Source organism: Cervus elaphus, chromosome 20 (assembly GCF_910594005.1).
Source record: "Cervus elaphus chromosome 20, mCerEla1.1, whole genome shotgun sequence".
In the NCBI taxonomy this organism is placed as follows: Eukaryota; Metazoa; Chordata; class Mammalia; order Artiodactyla; family Cervidae; genus Cervus; species Cervus elaphus.
Window position 1 is genome coordinate 57,272,041 of NC_057834.1, and position 26,504 is coordinate 57,298,544.

At 43.5% G+C, this 26,504-nt stretch overlaps 2 protein-coding genes across 3 annotated transcripts in view; both read right to left on the minus strand.

The window, feature by feature from the left end:
• Positions 1–19,543, minus strand: part of AHCYL1 (adenosylhomocysteinase like 1) — a 40,625-nt gene extending 21,082 nt beyond the window's left edge. Inside the window, exon 1 of one of the 2 annotated variants that reach the window (XM_043876589.1) lies at positions 19,059–19,543. In XM_043876589.1, coding sequence (XP_043732524.1) covers positions 19,059–19,178 — 120 coding nt within the window. In that variant the 5' untranslated portion in view covers positions 19,179–19,543. The remainder of the gene's footprint in view (positions 1–19,058) is intronic. The other variant, XM_043876591.1, reaches the window with a different exon arrangement.
• On the minus strand, positions 1,059–12,175 carry LOC122678267 (M-phase phosphoprotein 6-like). Its single transcript, XM_043878901.1, has 2 exons — positions 12,170–12,175; positions 1,059–2,150 (listed from the first exon to the last, which is right to left on the minus strand). The coding sequence occupies exons 1-2, from the start codon at positions 12,173–12,175 to the stop codon at positions 1,614–1,616; spliced, it is 543 nt and encodes a 180-aa protein (XP_043734836.1). The 3' UTR covers positions 1,059–1,613.
• Positions 19,544–26,504: the final 6,961 nt, after the last annotated feature.

Here is a 26,504-nt window from a genome sequence, read left to right on the forward strand (position 1 = left end):
AGTTTCTTAAGTTCTCAGTTTCCCCAGATGGACCCTGAGTTTCTAGAGGGAGGGCGGTAGGCAAGCTGACTACTTACAGCACATATCTCCCTCCCCCACTCCACCTGGCTCTGTGTCTCAACAGTAACAGGATGTACACACACATACAGCCAGAAGCCAATTCTACAGTCAGAAGAGGAGACAGTAATAGAACACTCTCTCTCTCTCTCTCTCACACACACACACAGCCAGAAGCCAATTCTACAGTCAGAAGAAACACTCCTTTCAAGATGGAACTCAACCTGATTCCTCTTGAATGTTGCTGGAAGCAAGAGGTGAGGCAACACCAAGCAAGGCCCATGCTGTTGAGTCACTTAAATGGTAAGTGAAGTGAATGTCGCCCAGTCATGTCTGACTTTCTGCAACCCTATGGACTGCAGCCTGCCAGGCTCCTCTGTCCATGGAATTTTCCAGGCAAGAATACTAGAGTGAGTTGCCATTTCCTTTTCCAAATGTAAGGAAGGGACACAGAGCTTGAAAAACTCTGCCCAAAAGTGGTTTTACCCTATAAGCTACTCGCCCTTTCTTCATACCAGACTGTGCATTTCATACGCTTTCTACTGATATTATCTCCAAAAGTGCACCAGTGAAAATGAGTGATCTAGGCCTCTGACTGCCAACTAGAGGTAAAATTAATAGGTTTAAAAAATGGCAACAAGTAGGAGGAAAGGCTTCCTAATCTTCTGAAAACCACAAATTACAACAGAATATAACATATATCCAGACTATGTTTCAAAGCGTTATTTAGCTATCTGTCTGGCCAGTCCCTAGTTTCTTGTCGTCAATCAATACCAATATTGTATGAAAACATGCCTGTCATTCTTTTTCTCCTGACACTGAATTATCATTAACTCCAGGTTAATTTTTTTTGGGCGGTGGGTAATAGGTGACTGAAGAAATCTAGGTTCTTGAAATACACCCGTATCTTTAGACATACACTAAAACTCCTCCCCACCCCAACCACTGCAACCCCCCATCACCACTCTTGCATTTTATTTGTCTATCTTTATTTTTTTTTAATATGAAAACAGGTATTTATTATAGAACAATGTCTAAAAATTAAATAAAGGCTTAAACAACAAAAAACATAATTCCACACATTGACATTGACTTTGTAGCATGAAAATTCTTAGCCAGAATAGGCACGTTTGTTCTTGATGAATTAACATATAATAAATTCTCATGACATGATTCCAAAATATATGTAGAACTGACTTGACATGTTTATAAACATAAGGGCAATTTAAACACTGGTATTAGTTTTCATGAGTTCAATTTAAGGTTAGTGACTGGAGAGTTATATTAGAAAAAAAATCTGAGATAAAATATTCTTTAGGAAGCTACCACATACCTATGTACATTTGAAGACCAAGGGTTAAAAGTCCACTCTTAATGAACACCGCTAAGCAAAGGATGTATAACATCCATCACACGTCTGTTCCAAAAACAGCATGGTTCCAAAAGTATGTATTTCTTTACAAATAAACATTACGGCCCTAGTAACGATAGAGGAGCTGACAGAGTGACTTCCAAAATATGCTCTCATCCCTGAGCCATATCTTAAGGCCTCCACTTTAATCTTGGGGCTTTAAGAACATCTTCTTTGCTTTAATTGTTTTTATGTCTCCATTTTCATCTTTTTCGTAAATGGCACGGTCTCTTTTCTTGGCAAACTTTTTCCCAATTGTCCCCACTGAGGTCTCATATCTTCTAGCCATTTCTTCATCTGACACATCGAGCTCCACTGTTTGCTCTTCAACTTCTTCTGCTTTGTTCTTAGAGTTCATCTGAAGCATTAATTTCTCAACCTCAGGATTAAATCCTCTGAATGACATTCTTCCATAGAGAAGATCTTCACACAACAAGAAACTCTGCTCTTCTATAATGAAACTCTCTTTCTCTTTCAGCTCAGGCAAATCCAAGTACCAGTGCTCTTCACTAATGATTTTCTTTTCTTCCTCTTCTAGTTGTCTCTTGGTTTCCGAGTCCAGTCCCCTTTGCATGAACTTCATGCGCAGCAAGTTCTTGGACAGCTTAGTTTTGCGCTCGGCCGCCACACTGATTCCCACCGGGCGCCGCGGTCTGCAACTGGACCCACCGCGCAGGCTTATCTATCTTTCTTATGATCATTTTCAACATAAAAAATTTAATATAAAGGACATTTGTATACCCTCTGTCTAGACTGAAACTTTCCCTTTTCCACATTAGATTTCTTTCTCTATATGCACACATGCATACTTTCTAGCAAAGCTATTCTCCTGAAGAACCACTATAACCTTATAATACTTAAGAACATTAACAGTTCCATATCATCAAATATTCAATCTGTATTCAAATTAATTTTTCTCAAGTATATCCTTCATAGTTGTAAACTCAACTCTACCATCCCAGGATGGAATCAGGTTCACAAAATGCATTTGGTTGTTAGGTTCTTTTGTCTCTGCTAGTCTAAACAAGTTCTATCCCTGCCCTCCACCACACCCCCCCCCCCAAAATTTTCCTCGAGTCCAGGTCAGTTGCATTATAGAATCTCCCATAATTTGAATTTTTCGGATTGTTTCCCTCCTGTGAACTGAAAGTTCAGCTTTGAAGCTGGATTAGAGAGAGATTAAATTTGGCAAGAAATAGTTGATGTTATATATTTTACTTTGCACATCAGGAGGCACCTAAAGTCAGGTTGTTCCACTATCAGGGACACTAACTTGAACCCTTGGTTAAAGTGATTAACATCAGTCTTTGAAAAGAATATTTTCTCCTTTGCAAGCAAAGGTTAATTTGTTCGGTGATCCTTGTCAGCCTGTGAATGTCCTGTTCCCTAGTGACTTTACCATCTGTTCATAATCCTTGTCTGAGTCAGTTATATTGGGGAGGGGGGGCTACAGAACTGTGATTTCTGTCATTCCTTCCACATATATTAGCTGGCATTCTTTTGCAAAGAAAAGTTTTTCTTCTTTTATTTTTAACTTGTCATCCGTATTTTTATTTATCTATGTTACACTCAATTGCATGAGTGCACTGAATGCTCCAATTGTCCCAAACTGGGCCAGCGGGAACTTCCTTTAAGCTGACTTTTCTTCTGACATGATCGCCTTTAAATGACTCCTCTCTTTCTGACATAAGAAGATATATCAGGCTCATCTTGTTCTTTCTTTGCTTCCAGTCTAAAATCAGTCATTTCTCCAAGGAGCCCTCACTTCTTTCAGAGGGAAAAGGTATTTAGATACTAAAATCTGGATACAATGTCTGCCCATTGCTATGAGAGGTGTCAGTGTTTCTAGGTTCTTGCAGTAGAGACAGAAATTAATCTTTTGGTTTTACTCATGAATTCACATCGATACTTCTATTTCAAATTTAACACATTTTTTATACTTCTAATTTTCCTATTTATATCTTTTCTCTTTGGTGACAATCCTGACTTTGAATAGCAATAAAATATTTACTTATTTGCTTTAGCCTATAATGCATATAAAATAATTTCAAAATTACAAGACTAATATTATTATTAACAATAATCTTTGCAGTGAAGTGTCAATATTTCAGTGAAGTTCTTTTTGTCCTTAGGATATAATTTCATACAAAAAAGGAATATATTTCACAAAGAGTACTGCATAAGCAGAGTACTTTTTTTCTAGGTGACTGTGTAATCTTCCAGGTATGCAGTCAGGTTCATCTGTTTGTTTAAACACAATTTTAAGGTTTCCTTTGTCTTCTCTAATTTTATTTTTGACATATAAATTACATCTCAAATTTAAAAGATATACTCCATTCCTATTCCAACTCTGTTCCACTCTCCTCTATTAGTTTCTGGTTTATACTTCTTATGTTCATTTTTGAGGTGAGGAAAGCAAATATGAATTTATATTCTTATTTTCCTTCTCTTTTTTCTACATTTTCTGAAAAGGTAGCATGCTAAAATATTCTGCACTTTTTTTTTTTCACTTGGAAATCATTTGTATTGGTTCATAGAGTATAAGAATCAACAATTCTTTTTTTTTTTAAAGAATCAACAATTCTTGAATGCTGGGGAAGACCAAGTCTGGTTACATATATAAGGGGTGTGTGTGTGTGTGTGTGTGTGTGTGTGTGTGTGTAAGGTTATCTGGTTACATATATAAGGTGTGTGTGTGTGTGTGTATAAGGTTACAAACCTTATATGTTGTAATCAAAAGTCATCAGCCTTAATTTGCTCTTTGGTGCCAATATTGATTTTAAGGGAAGCTCACAAGATGTTAGGAGCTTCCCTGATGGCTCAAGTGGTAAAGAATCTGCCTGCAATGCAGGAGTTGTGGGTTCAATCTCTTGAGTTGAGAAGATCCTTGGAGGAGGAAATGGCAACCCACGCAAGTATTCTTGTTGGGAAAAATCCCAGGGACAGAGGAGCCTGGTGGGCTACAGTCCACAGGGTTGCACAGAGTTGGACACAACTGAGCACGCACAGGCTCGTACAAGATGTTAAACTGGCAAACCTTACTGCCAAGTATGCTGGAATGTTCTTTAAGATGAAAACTTGTCAACTGCTTACAAATTAGGCAAATCTGTATTCTTCAAACAAATCGCTATGAGAAAAAAAAGTTAACACTGAAAACAAGTAATCAGTGGACAGCTCTAGGAGGAAGACAGAGTCTGTGGCATTTTGGAAGGAAAGCCACATAGATTGAATAAATGTCATCTGTGTAATTTCTTAGCCTATCAAGTTGGAACAAGATTAATTCTTCCTTCCTTGATTTGGAAGACTAGCTTAAATAAAGTTGAAAGTCAATGGCATCTCAGAAACTTAAACAAATCCTGTTCACATATTCATCTGAGTGAGTGAATCCCATCTGTGATATGGCAGAAGAAATACAAGTAACTCCCAAGAAGTAGTAGATGAGTCTAAAAAGGATCAGTTTCCAGAACCCTAGACTAACACTCAACAAAGGTTAATGAGACTTTAAGTCACCATCTACTGCTTCCCATCAAGGGAGGAAAAAACCATCAAAACTCAATATTAAATAACATAACTTGACTTTAAAGACCTAACATTAAATACTAACTATGTAGTAACAGGTATATTGTTTCTAAAGATGAGTGGGTCAATGGGACCTTTCAGAATCCATTCAGTAGTTGGACTGGATATTTTCAAGTTAAATGGACAAGGTGAAACCACTTTAAAAATAAGCAGCACAAGCTTCAGTTTCCCAGCTCTTTAAAATACATAATATTAAGCTTCTAGAGTGAGAGTAGAAACATTAATACATGGACAAGAATCTATCAAAGATAATCAGTCACATTAAAAATATAATTGTATTTTTAATTGTAGAGAGGCAGTATTTGCCGTCCTTCTTGACTTTCTAACTTGAGGTGTTTATGTTCAATTTTAGTTAAAAATCTCAGCTTAAAATCATAACCTTAGATAGCCTATAAGAAACAAGCTGGCTGAAAGAAACTGTCGGCTGCAACTTCTCTGAAGCTACTGAAACCTGAGAGATACCTGTTGTTCCAGAGTGAATACAGTACAATCCCCCTCCACTCTCTGCTTCCCAGACCAGAAGACAAAAGTCTGGGTTTTCCTGACCTATGACTTCCTGACTAGCCATTTTCTAATGAGTAAAGCGGACAGATGCACAAAGATAAAGGTCTCTTGTTTGGGCTGTATAGTAAATGAAAAGTCAAAATCAACTTTTGCATAGGAAAAGTTATTCAGCAAATTTTACCAGTAACACTGCTAAAATAACATTAATCTAAATGTCTTTTCACACCATTTTTGTTTAAATCTTGACATACAAAGAACAAGTAAAACCACCTGAGAGCACTCAATTAGACCTTTTACTTAAAGCTGATTAGAAGTTTGAAATTCACATTTAATAGTATAGCGAAAACCAAGGTCCCGAATGCCAGGATTTCTATGCCTTTCTAGTTTAAGCACCTGCTTCAAAATTAGTGGCATGTGACTAAGATTTTTCTTATAGAGGATTTGTATTTTCGAAACATTTTGGAATCCTTTGACTGTTGGATCTACCCTTTACAGATGACAGAATAGGGGGGTGGTTATGAGTCTTGGTCAAGGCAATTTGCTATCAACATTAATATTAAAACAAGAACAAAAACTCAAAGAGTAAAAAGCAACAAACAAACCAAAAAACCCACCAAAAAAAAAAAAAAACAACCCTCCAAAAATGGTACTCTTATCTTTCTTTTGGAATAGTCTAGGGGAAGCAGCAACTTTCCCTTTATTTTCAGAGGGTTAGTTTACAGAACACTCCACTATTGCACTATTGCTTTCGGAACTTACAATACCAGATGAACATGGTAAGCTTTGGGATGGGAAAAGAACTTTCAGTTCCAAAATCCAGACTGATTTTGGAGAAGTGAAACAATGCAAAGAAAATATTTTAAAGTTGCCTATGAATTGCCATTGAGAGATACCTTAGACTTGGAAAGGGTGAGGAGACAAATTAAGCCCAAACATTGTGGAAGCAAAAAGCTCCACTCCAATATATACTTCCAACTGTCTTTTGGGGATGGAATGGGGAGGAGGAGAATGTATAGGGGACCCAATCCTGACACTTTACTAGGATGAAAGAAATGACCCCAGAGTTTACCATCAGAATCAAAAGCAATTTTAAAACTCCACCTGTATTTATTTATACATACAAGGAGATTTTCAATTTGGTATGGTTAAAACTGAATAATAATTTTGGGGGTGTCATTTTGGAAACCTGATGGCTATTTTCATAACATATGACCATGCTTTGAAACATGCAAAAGACAATATACTTTAAATTTGGATTTTATCAGTGTTAGTATTTATCCTGTGTAGAATAGTGATGGGAGGACTTTTCTTTCACAGACCAACACTTAGTGTAGTTAGAGAATGTGTCCTAAAATTATGAACATTCTACTAGGTTCTTTTCTCAACTGTGGCATGCCACTCAACCACCACCCACCTCAACTCACCTTGTACTTTGTACATGTCTGAAAGACCAAGTGAGGTTGCATTTTCCCAATTCAAAAGGAGCTATAATAAGTTTGGGGACCTCCCAGTAAAAATTTTAAATAAAAACACATTTTGTCAGTGATGCTTTCCCATTTTCTGGTGCCACTTCTCTAACTCTACAAGTAACAAAAAGTTCCTGTAAGGTTATTAATTTTATTGACGTATTCTGGACTTACATGACATGATATGTGATTATTGGATCTTGGTTTCATATCCATGGTAGACATTATTTAAAGTACTCATTTAATGAGTAAGTAAAAAAATCTTGGCTATACGGTTTTTAAGAATAGAAATTTTCCAAAAACTGAAGAGCAGGTTTTAACTATAAAGCTTTGTAAACTGAATAGAACCTCAAAACAAATCTAAACAGATGCAGGAAGTGAAGTCTGAAATTTCTTTGATCATTTTAACAGGTTTCTTTAAAAATAGAAAACAAAGATAATTGGTGGTATGATTATATTCCACTAGATTAGGTAGCTTTGGCTTCAATGCATCATTAAGCAAACAATGAGATGTCTTTTATGTTAAACAGCAGGTTGTAAGGTTTCACAGCAGAACTGTTCTTCCATATGCTAGAGCAGTTACAACTGGAATCATCTAGAGTCTCCTGGCTCCTCTGGGAAGGACTGTGATCTCTGTTCTCTGAATTTACAGAAGTTTGGCCTGAAGGGCCTTGAATACAGCACTTACCCAGCAATCCCTCAATGTGGGTCTGGAAAGCTTCCCTTAGAAACAAGACTGTCCCTGTGAAGACCACCTGAAAGGTCTTGGCCTGTGGGTCAGAGTGCAGGGCGGCAAAGGCAGAGTTGGCACAGGGTTCTGCGGTGACTGTGCTCCAAACTCTGAATCGGGCTGTGTCTTTTTTATGTAATTCTTTCTCCTATCGCCCAAATGAAATTTCATTCACATTTCTGTAGTATGTTACACACTGTACTAACGCTGGGCAATCGTTTGGCCATTCATGCAGGTCAAACACCAACTTTTCTAGGGATAGACATGTTAATATTTGTACCAATAAAGCCAAACCTTATCTGCCCTCCCCCTTTCATCCTGAGTTCTATTTGATAAAAAAGCAATAGTGACAGGCCCCTTGAGGGCTAAAAAGGAATAATCTTTTGTCTGGGTCTCAAGTCCATTCACTTTGGCTTAAGGAGGAAGCTGCTCTCCTGGCTACCTGGCTTACCAGCTTAGTTAACTGTCTTTCTGAGCTGTGCCCTCCTTTTTCTTCTACCATCTTTCTCCAATTTTTACTCTTTGGCTATTGCCTCAGCCCCTCAATCAACTCCTGTGGTTTTTCTATGTTTTGAAGCCAGAATTTCACGAAAATGTCCTCTCGTATAATTTTACTATCACCCTCAGTCCAGGAATTCACAATATAAATAACCATGTTAAGGAAATCTTATATTCTGACCTGACTTTTATTCTATTGAGTCCAAGAAGCTCAGCCAACCAGAAGCTAGAGGTGGGAATGCAGATGGAGAGTCAAAATCATTCTTTGCATTTCAAAGACAACACAGACTAAAGAAACGCTATTGGTTTAGTGGAGTTCTAGCCATTCCTTATACTTTTTCTAGAGGTACCCTTGAGTTCTTGGCAAACTGCCTTGGCTATATGGATGAAGAAACCACAACCCAGTCTTGTTAGGAGAAAAAAATGTCCAAACACCCAAACTCCCGGCCTTGCTTTATCCCAATCACAACATTCTCAATTCCAGGCAAGTTTTCTAGGTTTTCGGCCTGGGGTCCATGGATGGGCTTCAGGCTGCCCACTCCCCCTTATATGCAAACTGTTACACATATGTAATTTTTCTGGAAGATAAGCATAGCTCTGATAGGGCCCTAAACTCCAAATTGTTAGGACTACTACACCAGACTAATATGACCCAAGTAATAACCTAAGAAGAATGTAAATGCCACAGTACAGACAGGGTTGCTTGTCTTGTTCACCGATGTACCCTAAGTGGCCGGCACAGGTCTGGGGACACCGGAGGTCCTCCACCTTAAGCTGACAGGGTGGCATGATTTCTGGTTATGGCTTACTCTGTACACCTTGGAAAAGGAGAGCAAGTAGAGGCTGTTTTCAGGACCTCTCACATGGGGCACAAGATTTCCCTCAAGGCCAAAGTCATCCAAGACAGGTGGTAGCTGCATTACCATCCAAACATCAGATTTCAAAATTTTGACTAGCCTTGCTAGATAATCTAAAAGAGTGTTCTAAGTCCGGGATCTCTCAAGTTTAACTAAGGAAGCTGTACCAAAATCCACGTCTCATCCCATTCTCCACTTGCCCCTTACTTTCACACCCCTCCCCATTCTGATTAAGTAGGTTTAGGCTAAGGCCCCGGTAATGAATAGGTAATGAATATTTTGGGGAAAAAAACAAACCTGCCTAGGTGACTGTACCTTTTATCCCTTCCTACCGCATAAGAAGGACTGATCTGAGACAATCTAAGCAGGATCTGAAAAAGCAAACACAGGCACATGGAGTTTACCAGGCTCTTGATAAAGTGACTCAAGGAACACAGGGAACAAATGAGTTAGACAGTATTCTTCAGAAATAAATAAGGCCAAGGAAATAGAAAATCTGCTTTTAATACCAACTCCATCTGTCAGTTGTGGACAATCCATTAGACGGATCCACAGAGGTTTAATAGAACATGACAAAGAGCCTGTCTAAGGAAGAGAGACTGTATTTTTACAATGGGTTTGTCCAAATTCAGTAAAAATTGGCAAGGTATTCTCATTCCAAACATGCCCAGTGCTCAGCTAATCCCTTCCCTGTGGAGTCGGAAAAGAATGTGCAGAATTCGGAACCCTCTACTTGCCAAATAGGAGAGGTTCCTTCTCCTGAATGCAAAGGTTGAAATTAATCCCATCAACTCTCCACTCCTAATTACAAACAAGGTAGAGAGGAGGTGCCCCTCAACATGGGTGTTCTCTTTAACCTTCATGATTTGTGAACACCCTTTACCCCACCACACTAAAATACCAAGCCTCTGCCAACCTTGATCATTCTCAACTGGCAAAAAAGAACAGAAACCATCACCAGAGTAATGCTTCCCTCCGGGAAATTCCGGGGAAGGGGTGTGATAGGGTCAGTCTGTCCAGTATGCATCTTGCTTGGACTTGCACTTAGAACACCATGTTCCCAACCAGCTTGGTCTCTTTTCTGTTACAAACCCGAAGTAAACAGATTCTACAGCAGCTACAAGCCTGTTACCAAGGTCACTGTATTGATCAGTATAATTAACATTCACAATTCATCTAGTTCAGTATGACAAGCCAGCTGGGCTATTCTCCTTAAGAGCTGAACACTGGGAATCTTCATGTCTTGCTTGCAAAGAAGTCTGGTGCTCTGGACACTAGAAACAACTACTGTATTAGAGGCTGGATACCACCTGGCCACCCACAGGAAACTGAATTAGTTACTGGAACAACTGAACATTTGCCACCTCTATAAAGCACAGATTTCTACTTTCAAAGCTGAAAAATTCTGGAGGTCTTCCATTCCCCTGAATCCTGCCTGGGTTACTTACTATAGAAAAACAACCTACACAGAATTTTCAGTGCCAACCAGAGTCTAAGTTCTTGATTACGGCAAGCACTGGCCCAGCTCCCTGAAGACTGTGACTTTGAAGAAGGTGTGTTTCAAAAACAAGGGCACATACAGCTTTTGAGCACAGAGCTCAGCCTCTGGTGCAGAAGGGGCAGTCGGGATTGCAGAATGAGAAGAACCACAAGTTTGCTCAGCACTGCCAGGCAGAGCTGTTGTTTATTGCTTTTAGGATTCCAACACAGATTCCAAAATGAAACTGCTAAGCTCATCACTGGCCCCCAAATCTCAAGCACCCTAAGAGTAAGCTTAAATCAAGAGTAAACCAGAACACCAGTTTCAGCTGGTATTCTGTGAGCAGTGTCTCTAATGCTAAGTGTTCAAAACTTGGTGGGAAATTCAAATTACCTTTCCCATTATGTCTAAGGACACCTCTAAGCTTCTAGCCTACTGTCTTGAGGTTCTCACCATGTTAGCTCCAAAGATCCTCTGACCTATTTCTGGCGTTACTAAGCTGCCGGAAACGCCCATCAGTTTCTCAGTTGCAGTTCTTGGTGCTCTGTTAGCGTTCACATTGGAGGGGTTCAAGAAAAACAACACTGGCCAGCTGAAGGGGAAAGTAAGACAGAGTCACCAAGAGAGTCCAACCCACTTCCCCTTAGGGATAATCATCTCACAGTATTTTACTCAGTAAACAATTATTGACACGGTAGGGTGCCAAGCCCTTCATACTATACATATGTATGGTCCTTGTCCTTAATAGAGTTGGTCTAGAGAAATCAAATGGAAAGTAAGATTCAGATATCAAGTCAGTACTGAAAACAGTCTGAAAAGTACTATACTGAAATCAAACCTGCTTCTGAGACACACAGTGAAGCAAATAATTTTATTGAGTTTTGATATTCAGCCTAAAGATGTGAGCCCCCTATTCTAAATGCTCCTATGAAATGAACTCTAGAGCTCTTGGGGTATCAAAAGTTCATTTGAGGGCAATGGGGCTGAGAAGGTACAAAACCCCCCCAAGTTACTAAAATGCTGGTTTCAGTGCGCACAAGTTCCTGAGTTGAACCCTCAAGGCATTGATAATGAGTCTCTTAGAAAGCTGAGGAGCATCCCAAAGAGGGGGGTGAAAAGAACACAACAACCTCAGCTTTGTTCCAAGGACAAACTGCAAGCCTGGAAATTTAATCTCAGCTGCTTCTGAATCTGTAAGGGAGAAAGATACCATGGCTTAGAGCCCTGTCCTTCTAAATCAAGGTTTTTAAAGCCAGGCTCCAGAGTTGAGTTTCAGAGAGTCCCATAAATTCTCTGAAAGCATAAGTAAGTTTTTGTGCTCTGGAATTTTGCTGAGGAAAGAATAGTGATTTTTATAAGATTTTTAAAGGGATCCATGACTCAAAAGATAGTTCTAGAGCCTCTAATCCAGTGACTACTTCACTGGTTTGAGCATTCCCTCAAACTGGCAAAAGAGAAACCTATTTATCTAGCTTTCACACAAATTTGTCTACTAACTGACCTCTCTTTTGAAGTTAGAGACAGGATGCTGCATTTTGAGAATTCAAAGCAAATAGCTCTTTTCTTCATGCCCAAAATAAAGCTAACCGTCATGAGAGCCCCAAAAGGTTTCCCTTAAAGCCTCTGAGTAAGGAAACAGTGCAGGGTGGTCGAAGAAGGTAGAGAAGAATCAGTCCTCTTAACTTTCCTGACAGGTCTCTTTTCTGACTTCAGGATCTTCAAACCGTAATACGAATAGGTCATAGCCCCGAAACTTTGACTTGCAGTCAAGCCAGTCCTGGGGTAAAGGGACACAGTGATTTCCATTATGCCCATGGAAATCTATACTCCAAAGGTTCACCTTAATACAATTAAAAAGTACTAGAAGAGTTGGAGCCATTTATTAAAAACAGGACTTCCAAAATCCTAACACTGCTCAAAGCTCAGAGATATGAACAGCTTCATTAGGGAGGCCAAAATGAAAGAAACATGGTTACACTCATCTGCCCCAGGCCTTCAGCCCTTCATTCTGCTGCTCGCCAGCTCACCATCTAGCTCAAGGCCGTGCGCACTGCAGACCAGCATGTGAGCATCTTCCTTGGTACCTGAGCACACAGGCACAGTGGACCCCACTGATGCCATTGCACACACACAGGTTAGAAAAGAAGGGATAAACACGGAAGTAGCAGGGCTTGCTCGAGCTGGGCAGTTCTTCAGATTGTAAAGAACTAAACTTGTGGCAGGTCCAAGATTAACAGCATGGAACAGTGAACAGTCCCAAACCCTTCCTGTTTAAGCCTCCCTGCTAGCACACAACTAAGAACAGGGTGCCCATTTTAAAACAACTGAACTGGTTTGGGCTGGTAAAGGAGAACACTTTAAGTCCATTAAGCCGGAGAAATTAAGTACAGAGGCAGATTAGCTGAGGCATTGGGGCTTTCAAGACAAGAGAGCAGACACAAGCTTTGCAGTCCTAGATCTGAGATTCTGTCAAAAGTCCCTTCTCAGTCTCTACCCAACATCACAAATACTATCTTTTACCAGCAGTTCATTACACTTTTTTACTGTGTGTCCTGTTTGGGCAGTAAATGATTAACCCCACTGTGCATTGCTAAGCAGTACTAATCACTATATACATTCTGAGATTAAGGTACTTGACTGAATTGTTTTAGAAAAACTGAACAGAGATAGGAACAAAAATGAAACCCACACAACTGTTAACAAAGGCAAAGGGTGAGCCACTCTAGGTCCATAACTGCTGTGGGGTAAAGGCCACACATTTCTACAAGAGAAAATCGGTTACACACAATCAAGAGCAGGCTGTCAGAGGAGAGAGAAACAGAATGTGAGTGGGTCTGGAGGGAGCTGGGGTACACAGGGACGGGATATGAAGGTGACTGTATACACAAAGCTAAGGTGACAACTCAGAAGAGCCTTTGGAATTGCTTCCTGTGATTCAAGGATTCTAGTTTGGGAAGACTCCCAAACTACTGATTGCAGGTTGAGAAAATAAACTCCTGGACTCAGCTAGGCCAATGTCTGACAAACACCCATATTCTATAGGTACACTGTGTGTTACAGGGAAAGAGGTGGGGGAGTGGTCAGGTAGAACCTACCTCATTTCCATTGTAAGCTCTAAGCTCTCCCACTGTCTATGTACCTCCTGGAACTCAAACAGACTAGTGTTCAACAAGAGTAAGCTCTACATAGAATAACATTTTTGTCAGGGAAATTTCCTGTTGAAAGATATTCCAATAGAAACATCTTTGTTTTGGCTCTTTGAGAGTATTTTGAAATTCCATATAAAGCAGGGTACTTTTGTGTAAGAAGGCACTTGTTGAATAGCAGGCTGGGATAACAGGCATAAGCCAGAATTGTACTAGGCAAACCAGGACATATGGTCACTCTAGTTATAAACAAATAAAGACACTAATTAATCTTTATTAAATGCTAATCTCAACTATCCTGTAGTACTATCATAATTCCTCATTTCACAGATTAAAAAAAACCAACAAAAAGAACACGGAGGTTCAAACAGGTTAAGCCACCCAAGTTGTCCAAAGGTCACACAACTTCAAGATGGTAGATTCTGAAGGCAAACCTTACTCCAAAAATCAAGTGCTTAACTTACGTTGTACTACTCCTCACAGTTTTAGAAACAGAAAGGGGGACATTAAGAGATCTTATGTAACAGCAAAACCAAAGTGGGATCGCAAGAGAACTACCTGAATGAGACAAAGGGAAATGAGACAAAGGGAAATATGGAATCAGAACAGCAATTCATGTGAATAGAAATTGGTGTGAATTTTTAAATACTTACCAAATTCAAGGCACTGAAAGCATTGACTAGAGTTGGAAGGAAAATCTGTGGTAAGAATCTGTCCTTAACTTTGGATTCTTGGATTTCAGGAAAAAAATTCTAGTCTATGTGAATGGATTGTTCTTCATATAAGAGGGGTGTGCTTCTGACCCACCTCAATGTGATGTATTCTTAATTATTGTACCCAGTATAAGGGTGGCCTTTGTTTATAAAATTTTAATATTCAAATTTCCAAACTTGAGAAACAGTCAGGTATACATGATTTCCCCTTTACTGGCAAGTTCCTTTAAGTAACAGCTTCAAGAGAGCATTAAAGTGTTTATTTACAGATTATAACTACTTGAGGTGGCAGAATAAACTTTTAGGAGTCACAGGCAACTAAAGATCAACATGATTCTATGTATCAAACAATCTTTTACAAACAATTTTACAAGAATATTATATTGGGTAACACACTGGAGCCAGATGACACCCTCCTCAAGAAACAAAAGGTACAGATTTATAATACTGACAGCAAGGGATGTAGACAATGAACAGATTTCTGTTACAAGCTAAAAATCTAAAGGAACTTACAAAAAAGTAATATGAAAACTGTGCCTGACAACCTGAACAGAATCAAATAAGAAAAAGAGAAGTAATCAGTATCTGTAGAGAAATCTAAAAGAGATAGGATCTTCTTACACCTCTGACTCCTGTTCAAAGACTGGCACTAAAACAGTGGTCATTCTAAAGAGAAGTAACAGATACTAATGATGTGGAGAGGACAGGAAATGCCAATCTATCAGATCACTTCTCAGTGAGTCTAAGAAGTACTGGTGTGAATTTTACAAACTGCACCAAGAGTAAGCCATAAGAAAACCTTGATTAAAAAAAAAAAATCATCCTGGATTTCACCTAATAGGTTAAACATCTAAGCATTACTTACTGGGTCTCTACCTGGTACGCTTCCTAAGTCTCAGCTGACCCTTCTGATGAATTAGTTCCACATATGCTTTATTCAAATATATCCTACAAAGAATATCCTACAAGCAAAAGCAGTTCTGTCGTGTTCTTTTTCTCTTCTTCCTTACTATGTTAGTGGTAAGGTTTGACTATATAGATCCTAGTTAAATGCCTAATGTTCACTCTAAAGAGTCAATCCATATGTTCAAAAGTACAGGTGTTCTGACAGGCCTTCCAAAGAAACATGTCTGTCTCAGAAGGCTTCATCAACAAGCTTGGGTTTACACTATAGGGGGAAATTTAAAAAAACCACAACCCAATTTGACACAATCTCAATTTCCAAAGGCCCAAGGACAAATATTACCACTGCAATACAAAGTAGCAGAAAAAGAGGGATGAATACCCAGTGAAGATGGAGAACTAGCTGACTTGTTCACTTTGACTGATAACTGCCAACATTAAACAAGGATCCTCTTCAGCTGCGATACAATGTACATGGACCACACAACTCAAGGTATCCTTTTCTCTCCCAAATTTTCCTGGCAATTCCATCTGAAATCACCAGTGACAGTTGGCGAACAAGATTTAATACACGAATCATACTATAGCTATTAATACTATCACATAAAAATATCCTTTAGAACTTAGTGTCAGCAGAACTTGCCTCCCTGAGGAATTGGTATAGATTATTTCCCATGTCTGCTAACGAGACTGTAATTCTGATTCATTCTCCAGCTCCTAGGAAGCTTAAGGTTGCATGTGATGATCAGCCAGCCTCATCAATTGTCTTAGCCCTCAGGGTTAACAATATTTTTTCCCTTTTTTCTATAGTTTGGGCTCCTCATTTATATTGTATGTGTCCTGTGTTATAAGTCATTTCAAATGCTCATTAAAGACAGACAGTATAAGTATACTAATATATTTCTTTTTAAAAATCATTTTTGCTTACTCCCAACATATACCCATCTGTACATGTTCTAAACACAAAGCACTTATCTGGCAGATAAGGAAATTGAGGCACAGAAGCTCATTTGCTCAAGTTGGGACCCATTTAGTTGGCTTTCTGATACTCAGATCAAGCTGTGAATAGGACTGTGGAGTCATATTATCTACATAGTACTGTGGTAGATCTCAAGGCATACAAAAATGAGTAACTTGTGATTACAGTTATAGAATCTTGCTATTTATGCATTTAAGAGAAGGACACCCAAACTTCCCCTAAGTGAATAAAACTTCACAAGTTACACAGGAATCTGATCTGACTGAAGACCATCAGGGTCACCCTGAAATAACCTATAGCCTCTGGCTGGCACCAGAAATGTCCTCATTTCCTAAGGGGCCTCAGGCTTAGAATGATCCAAGGATTAGCTGGTCTAGAGTCACGCTGAATTCTCACAGGCAAAGGACAGCACTATTTGAAGAGGCCTTTTCTCACACCATTCAATACACGCCAAGATAAAATTATTTCTCTTACTTTGCTCATGCTTTCTCACATTATCAACACATGGCAGAAGTACAAGAGTGACCTAAGTCATAATGTCCAGTTCAGCTATAGTGATGAAAAAACAGTTTACTTAGGACTTGCTATGTGACCTTGACTAGTCCTCAACGAACCCATTAACTAAATAAAGGCCTTTTTTATCATCACTAGGGGAAGGGTAATTAGTCATCATAAAGCACTTTAATAGAAAGTGCTGTGCAAACACTAAACAACAAAGCTCAGAACAAGCAAGATTAATAAGAAACACAGGGGTACATTTACCAGCAAATGGAAACTTACAACAGGGTCTTCCCACATTCCTGGCAGAGACCACTCCTTTCAGCTAATGGAACATGAAATTTCTAAAATCATTAGTACTTGGCCTGACAGTGATACACATTAGCAACATTCCTCCTTGGAAAAAAAGGGGGGGGGGGGGGGGAAAGAGTTATTTATTCCTGGTAGGCAGCCATACAGACATCTCAATTACCAGTTTGCCAGCCAGATGGGCAATTACTATTTGAGTACCTACTATATGCTTGGTACAGAGCTAGGGCACGATGGATACAATGGTGAACACGTGTCTCCGCCTTTATGGAGTTTACAGTCTACAATACAAACTTTTGTTTTATTAAGAGTGGCACCTGCAGGAATAAAACCTTACTAAAACAAAGGCAAGTAAGACCAAAGAGGCCTAATCCCTGAAGCCACTAGACCGACAAAAGGTTCCAGGCAGAGGAAGAGCTCAGGGAATGAGGGTACCAGGGCGTTCCCATTCTTCTCCCTAACTCATCACAAGTACTATCCTTAAACATTCTGCTTATGTACACTTTGTCTCCACCTAGTGCAGATTACAAAGGGTTACTGCTCCAACAAAGCAGTCAGCTGAACTGAGAGCACTAAAAATAAGATTAATCAGACTTCTTAGAATCAAGGGATCTTCTGCAAGGTTTTATAAGTCATTCTGTTGGATAAGATTTAAATTTTGTGGGAAGACAGCGCTATAGCACACAATGGTGACCTATCTTTTCAATCCTGTATTAGATTTCTGGAGTGGTAGGTTAATTTCCTTAAAAGAAAAAACAAACAAAAAAATCATCTCTCCCACAGCCTGAAGGACTGTCACTATCTACAAATCTTGCTTTGTGCAGCTTACACCAGCAGTCATCCCATCAAACACTGCAGGTGTGGACAGCCTTGAAACTCTGTCTTTATATAGGAGGGAAATATTTACCCAGGTTCTCACTGGTTTCAGAAAGGTCACCTCTCTGCAAAGGTTCTCTTGTTCTCCGTTAACTGGTGCCAGTGATGTAGAAAATAAAAATGTGGTTGGCAGCAAACACTCAGAAAGCACCAAGGATCCCAATTCCACCACTCAGAGAACTGGTTAGATTAATACTTCCAAAGGCTGCCATTTAATCTTCCAAAATAAAAGAATTAGAAGGATGTTCTTTGAGCTCAACCCACAGCATAATAGACTGAACTCGTTCTGCCTCAGTAAGTGCAGTAAAGAATGAGCAATCGCTCCTTACCACCCACCCCTCCAACCCACCCAAGCTCCTTTCTCAAGGGATGCCGAAGTGATCTATTCACACGACTCTACGATCAACCTGTATCCATGACAGTGTCTGCTGTCACCAACCTCCAAATGTTAATTTCTTACATGTGTCAAAGCAACTAGACGACCACAGAAGATGAAAATTAGTCTTCAATTTCATGCTGCCCTCATGCTTTTAACCTGCATAAAAGAGCTAGCTAGCTCCACGCATTTTTTTTTTCCCCATCTTGCCTCCAAGATCACACGCAGTTGTTGGATAAGCCGGCCACTGCTCTCAAAGAAGCACTATCAGATTTACCCGCTCACCTGAGGGGAGAGTTCCCGTACACCCTCATCCCCTGGGGCTGGTCACTGGGGTCAGCAGGTTTCGCTCACCTCTCTCCCACTCCCGTCTCTGAGGCCCTTCATCTAGGATAAGTCAACCGCAAATTTAAGGCCTGGCCCTGCCGGGTTTCGAAAAGATCCCAGAGGACTTGGGCCGAGGGACAAAGGAAAGTGAGGTCTAGGTCGGCCTTTCCAGCTTGGAATAGGCCTGGGGCCGCTCACCCTCCACCCCTCACACCACCTCCGTAGTCCTGGGTCCCTGAAACCTCGCTCCTTAAGTCCCAAACTAACTGGGGACCGGGGCCGGGGCTGGCTCGCGCCCCTTCCTCGAGGCCCCAACCCGGACCCCCGCCGCCACCCAGAGCCCCCGCACCTTCTTGGGCGCCTTGGTGACGGTGGCCATGAAGGAGTACTTCTCGGCGTCCTCAATCTCCTTGGCCTGCTTCAGCTCCTCCCCGACACCGGGCAGCGGCATCGCGTCAGGCATCGACATCCCCCGGCCGGCCGGGCCCGCGGCTGACCAGCCGCCCCCGCCTCCTTCCCTCACCGGCGCCCGCCCGCCTGCCCGCGCGGCGCCCTCCGACACGCGCTCGCCCACCCTCCCGCCGGGCCCCGCGCCAAGCCGCGTCGGGTGCTGAGGTGCTGTGGCCCGCGCCTCCTCTGCTCCGCGGTCCAAGACAGCCGGACAGCGACAGCGGCGACAGGAGCACCAGAAGCAGCAACGCAGAGCTCCGACCGGCCCGCGCCGCCACCTCCGCCGCACGCAAACACGGACGCAAAGTAAGGGTAGAGGGCGGTGACGCCACGTCGAGTACTGGCAGCTCCCAGCGGACGGAGGGAGAGGCGGGGAGAACGGCGCTCTGTCATGACGTCACCACGCTGGACTGGGCCGCTGAAGCCACAGTTTCTTCCTCGCTCGCGGGTGAAGGGAAGCTCAAGGGGTGCGCCGCGCCCTTATATGCCGCCAGGTGGCGCCATTACCTTGCGAGCAGCGCGCGGTTCCTGCAAGGTTGCCGCGGTGCTGGAGGGCCTTTGGACTGCGGGATGCCAGGGGAGGCCTCAGAATGGTGTAGGGATGCTTGGGAACGAGTACCAGAGCCTTACACAACACAGCCTACAGCCAGTCCTAGGAAGCTTCCGGCGCCCTAGGTAGCCCACTAGCTTACTGCCCCATGCCCAAGTTTTTTGAGCCAGAACCTCCTTCCCAAGAGGCAGCGTTTGCCTCTTTGACACTGTAAGAGTGGGCAGAACAGAACCAGAGCAGTGTGGTTTCTGCGCAACACTTTGTGACCTCCTCCACCACCGTCTCCACTGGGCCTTGCTTGTTTACAAGTTCTTCATGTCGCGAGGCTGATGGGATAGGGTTAATGATGGGTAAGTGGGTGGGAGAGAAGAAGGGGTGGGGGAGGGGAAGAGAAGTCGACATGCCCCTCCATGACCCCCACCCCCAAGCGTTTCACTCTGCCAGCTTCCAGGGCAGCACTAGGACACTCAGTAACTATTCACATGCTTTTACTGGGCCCGGCTATGTGCTACCCCTGTGCCAAGGCCCTGGATAGTACAGATGTGTGTAATACGTTTTTTGTTTCTAAAGGCTTAGTCCAGCTGATGAGGCAATGTCAGCTGAGGTTGCTTGTCCTTTGACATTCAAATGACATTGGCTCAAACTTCCATGTCCTGTGGAAAGTCCAATGCTCCCCCCTCCCCGATTTCTGTGAATTACTGGGGGGACAGAAATTTTCAAGGTTATCTCTGGCTCTAGTTTTCTGCCACATCTGAAGTTTTAGTCACCATTCTGGTCTTTGTGGCTGTTTCTTTAGTTCCTGCTTGTCAATTCAAATGCAGAGAACAGTATCTTCTCCTTTCAACTCCCACCCCTATTCCAAAACAACCACAAAAATAATGCTGTAACATGTAGCAGAACTTTTAATGAAGTTTTGTGGGCCACAAGGGAGAGGTTACATCACACCACAAACAATTTGAAGTCACATTTCTGAAATGTTCTGAAAAGTTATTTTGGCCGTCTCGTCACCGGGGACTTCTCATTAGCCCCACCACCGCACAAAGCTCCCTAGTCCATTGCTGGTCTCATCCCCCTTCCTCCTGTTCCTCCCTTCTCATCCCTCTGCCTCACCCTTCCCTCTTTGATTGACTAGGAAGCCAGATTCCTCTCCACTCTGCTGAGTGTTCAAGACTTCCCAGGGCCCTTTTCCTAAATTCCTCCCATCCCACCTTCTTCCTCCCACCTCAGAGCCCCAGCAGGTCAACTCTGAAGAAAGAAGTTGTGGCTTGAAGTAACGTTTTCCCCACTGGTTTACAAAAGGCTGGGAAGAGTGTGAAATACTTGCTTCTGGGGCCTCAGAAGTCTTAGTCAGAGAATCCCATGTTTCAACCGCCCAGCCCCATGAGGTTGCCTGTTTGAAATAGGTTGTGGAAGTGTCTGGAAGGATGCACTTCTGCAAATCTTCATTTTAGGATTCTCTCCTCTGCCCACTCTTTTTTAATTAAAAAAAAAAAAGTAAATTCAAATATAGTTGATTTACAATGTTCTGTTAGTTTCCGATGGTGTAAATACTTTTTTTTCTTTCTGGCCGCGCCATCCTGCCTGTGGGATCTTAGTTCCCTGAGTAGGAATCAAACTCAAGCCCCTGCAGTGGAAGCACAGAGTCTTAACCACTGGACCACCAAGGAAGTCCCACTTATGCCCCTCTTTCAGGCCCCTCGACTTCCCTCTCAGAAGTATTCGTGTAGCAGAAGGGACAAAGAGATTGGGGAGCAGAATACAAGATTGATCCATAAGGGTGCCAAGTCTGCCAGTCGGCACTTTTCTTATTTCTCAGCTGGGGCCAGGAGCTGTGACTGCCCAGCCAGGACTCTTTGGATATATGGCCTGAAGTAGCTTTCATCATGTGGGTTTGCCCAAAATGTTGTCAGCATCCAGGGATCAGAGCTGTCTCCTTAGAGAACAGAGACAGAGCTAGCTAGAACAGAGGTGAAAACTCCATATCCCATGAATAGGAAAGCATGTGACTTAGGTTAGCTTATTTGAAAAAAAGAAAAAAGCATAGGTGTCTTTGGATTTGATGTTTTAAAACTCCTGTTGTCTGAGAGCTTTGTGTCTCAGCCCCAGCTCTGCCATGCATGTTAATGTTCAGACTGCTAGAGAGCTGGCTGGGGAGTGGAGTTCAGCCTCTCTTTTATTCCGCCTGAACCAAAGTAACAGGTTTTCTCCTCATAGTTGACTCACAGAATTGCCTGCTGCTGCTGTGGACAATGGTAACAACAGGGCCAGACCTAGAGGAAGCAGTAACTTTGCAGTCTGAGCCGAAAGAAGATCAACAGATGTGACTTCACTTACCTGAGTGCCCGGCCCAAATGGAGGCCGGGGAGGCTGACCGAGGGGAGTCAGAGTGCTTACACTGGAGGTGGGGGGGCCAGCACTCCTTGCCCTGGTGGAAAGGCAGTAGGCCTAGGTGGTTCATGTCAGGCGAGAGCCACCAAGGGCATTCCTGGAAACCAGCCCTCTGCAGAGGACGTGGGTGGTTGCCATCCCACCCGCCATGTGTGGGCTGCAGATCAAAGAGTTCACGCAGTCAGAGTGTGATGACATGACACTGGTGAGAACCACTGCATGCTCCCTCCTCCCTCCAGATGGCCGCACACCGCCATGGCTGTGACCGCTTATGCGTGAAAGAAATAAATGTCCTACCCAGCCTGGCCTGGGTCTGCTACAAGCCTACCCACCCAGCTCTCTGGATTGAGCCTCTATGCTGAGTCAGGTGGGTGAGTCAGGGCTTACTCCCCTGAACTGCACCACCCACCCAGAGATGGCAGATGCTATGGGGACCCAAGGTTTGAGGACAGCAGGGACCCAAGGACAGGTGCACCTGTTGTGTGTGGTGGAGGGAAGTAGTCTCCAAAGAGTCTAGAAATCAGAGGGGCCCATGCTCTAGAAAAGAGCACTGTGAGGAGAGAGAGGAGAACTAGGAGGTGTCACCACAAGCATGGTAGCACACAGCTACCATAGTGGGCTGGGACAGCTTAATCAAATTCATTCTTCTGTCTATCCCCCAAATTACACTCCATGTGCATTATTTTTTTAATTCGTAAAATCTACAGTGAATGCTGGGCTTCCCTGGTGGCTCAGATGGTAAAGGGTCTGCCTGCAATGCAGGAGACCCTGATTCGATCCCTGGGTTGAGAAGATTCCCTGGAGAAGGAAATAGCTACCCACTCCAGCATTCTTGCTTGGAGAATCCCATGGACAGAGGAGCCTGATGGGCTACAGTCCATGGAGTCACAAAGTGTCAGGAACGACTGAGTGACTGACACACACCGTGACTGCTGAAGACACGTCCAGAGCAGTACTAGATGCTGGGACCACAGAGACAAGTGAAGTGCTGATCCCTGCCTGGGCGTGACAGTGGGTGGAGGATGGGAGGGTGAGCAAGAAAGGCTTTGTACACAAGATGCTGCTCCAGCTGACAGATAAGCAGCTGGACAATCCAGAGAAGGTATCTCAGGCTGAAGGAATAGCCTGAGAAAAGGCAGGGCCCTGAGGCATCCTGGCATATTAGGGGAACTGTAAAGATTTCAGTGTGGGTGGGGCATAGGGGCAGGGCTGTGTGGAATGAGAGCCGCTCTGAGAGCAACATCCTGTGGAGCCTCGTGAGCTGTGGGTGGGTAGTGGTGAACTCGAGGAGGAGGAGAAGCAGGTCAGGTGGAGAGACTGCTGAGATAAGGGGTGAACTTGAGCCATTTGAGTTTAATATGTGTGTGCCGTGCACACATATCCCAGAGGCCCCGGCGATCCTAGGGTGGCGCCTTTCACACCTGCCTGCTCCCTGCTGGCCTGGCACACTCAGGGCAGGGCTGTGCTCTCCCTAAGGCCCCTTCACCTCCTGTGGTACTGGCCCCACCTTAGCCATCTTCTTTCTGTCCCAGAGCTGCCTGATTGTGCAACCCTGGGAGGCACCATAGGTGTAGTAGTGATGTGGAAGGTGCCCTGGGAACACGGCTTCACATTGCTGATCTGCCCTGCTGGCCCTGCGGGGACGCCTGGGACAAGACTGCTGGCTGTACCTTTGTGTCTGTGGGCGCTGGTGGCCTTTCTCCTACTTCCCTCAATGCCCTGTTCCCCTCTTCTAGCCTCCTTCCTGCTCTTTTCTGCAATCCCGGTCCTGTTGGGAAGATTCTCCGAGGGCCAAGGCCAAGGAGAATGGCTCCTCTTCCTCTTCTGCTTATGATGATCATATGTATGATTTATTTTACTATTTATGCTCACTTTGAACATAATCTTTAGAGGAAAGCAAAACCTATAAAGATGAAAATCTCTAGACCCCCATAAGTTCACTTGCAGTTCTTCTCAGTTTGCAGAAGTTCACTTTTGCATACCTGTGATCGGTACGTACATGTCATTCTGTTTTGGTCAAATTACAGTATTTTGAAAACACATTACCACATACTGAGATTGTTTACATACTCATCATTGTCAGTGCTTCCCAAGGGTGCCATCATATTGCCATAGGAGTTTGCTTAGCCGTTATCCTCTTGTTCTTAGAGTTCTTTCCAACTCAGTGCAATATAAACAGAGTGTGTGTCAGGGTAGGAACAGTATGGGAATGGCTTTCAAGCAAAGCCGACAAGCCAGGGTCACAGCACCAGGTCCTGCTGGAGAGAGGGAGCAATAATGTTAAGCAGTGGGGTCAATTGTCCTGGCTGTAAACAGGGCCTGGGAGAAGTCACACTTTGGCCGTAAGGGCATGTGAGGTCCAGTGCCTGGAATTCACGAGGGCTGACTCATGTGGAGGCTGCATGGTGTGGAGGGAAGCTGGGCATCCAAGCAGATGGAGGTGTGGCCTCCAGTCTTGACTCGACTACCAAGTTGGCCACTGGAATCCTGTGTTTTTCCTGGTCTCTGCTTCCTCATGGAAAACAGGATGAAAGCTCTCCATCTAGGGCTTGTGATGATCCAGTCCAGCAAAATAATAAATATCCAAGAGCTTTGAACAAGTCGCATGTATTGTGCAAATGTCAGTTATTAAGATGTGGGTCCAGGCTAGAAATCTGGATGGGAATGGAGTTACTGTTGAGAATTTGGAACTCTCTCTGTGCCCTGCTTCCCAGAATGATAGGAATAAACAGAAACCTGCTGGCTGCAGAAAAGGGTTGTCACTGCTGATCCTGAGTACTTGTTTACACTGGGATTGTACTTCCTTGAAAAGGAGGGCCGGACCTGCTCCAGCCGTGAGCAGCTGTCACTTCACTGGCTCAACTTGGCCTCGGGTCTGGCTACTGTGTGTCTAGCAGCCTCTCCAGACTTCCACAGGTACTTTTTTCTGGGTTGGACCAGAGAGTCTGATATATCTCTTTTTAGTTTCTGAAGCTGAAAAGATGAAACTCATAAAAATTAAGGCTGAGAAGTCATCCAGTAATTGTAAACAATGTTCAAGGAATCTGTGCTGATGATTCTTTGTGCTGCTTTGTGTACTTTTCCGTGTGTGTGTTTATGGTGAGGAGTTTACCGAAAAGGCAGACTCCAGAAATTGTGAAACTGGCTTTGGCCTCCAGCCTCTGCCCATGTCTCTGCCAGTCAGTTATTTATTGATCACCAACTCTGCTAGGTGCCAGGGAGCCCAAAGTCAGCAAGAGAGGCACACTTCCTGTCCTCATGGGGCTTAGAGTCAATAGCAGACCTTGGTCACCAAATCTGGGTTCCAAATCTGGGTTCCTTCTGAGAGAGGAGCCCTCTTCTTTACTCTCTCCCTGTGCCCCACCCTGAAGAGTCCTTCCTAGAAGTAAAAGTCATCCTCTCCATGTCTCTGAGATGCTGCCAGACCCCATGGTGGGGAGGAGGACACCAGCCCAGCCTGAGTTCAGATTGACTTACCAATGCTTGGAGTTGCCCCGAGTCTTTTAGAAGCTTCTAGAACACTGTCTCCCTGACAGATATCCTTTCCCAAGGCAATGGAGAGTGGGCTGGTGGAGGTGCCAGTGTGCTGAGAGCTGGTGCAGCAGGGCCTATCCGTGCCTCTCACACATACTGCCTCCCCACCCACTGCCTGCTACCTGCTCCTTGCCAGGTCAGTTAGAGACCCTGCTGGGAGCTAGTAGAGCCATCTGTCTTGATTGGAAAGATACTACTGGGACTGGCGGGACAGGTGGAAGCTACAGCTTCTCAAATCTCAAGTGGCCAGGGTCTTGCCCCTGTTCACCCCAAAGGCCCTGCCTGTGGTCAGTCTGTTGGAGCTGGAGGAGACAAAGTGGTCAGCTGCTGGTTGTGTGGAGGCTGCTGCTGGGTGGGAACTCGCCTTCCTCACCCTCTCTGGTGTGCAGGGCGGGCCCCATTGCATCACCCTTGGAGCCTCCGCTCCTGGCTTTGCAGCCAGCTGGGCCCCTGGAGGAGGGACTCTCCCTGTTTTTCAACAAATCATTAACCATTTCGTCCTCCTGGGCCTCCCTCTAGCAGACCTGGATCCCCAAGGCTGTCCCTCGAGCCTGCCTGTCCAGACCTTAAACACTTCCCTTCTGCTTCACGATGCACAGGTGTTCTGCCTTGGCAGCCCTTTGGGTGTTGGAGCCCCCACCTTCCCCAATGAACGCCTCGCTTCTTCTCCAGGAAAAGAGTTAACCTCCCTCATCCCCACCCTCAGCATTTGTCCCATTCTGCAGCAGTGAGGAAAGACGCTCAGCCTCCATCATGAGCTCATGCCACTTCCACACTCCAAACAGAGTCGGACAAAGGGTCAACACAACGTTTCAGACCAAGACGAAGAGTGGGGCCCAAGCCAGAATCCAGGCGCATGGACATTGGCCTGGC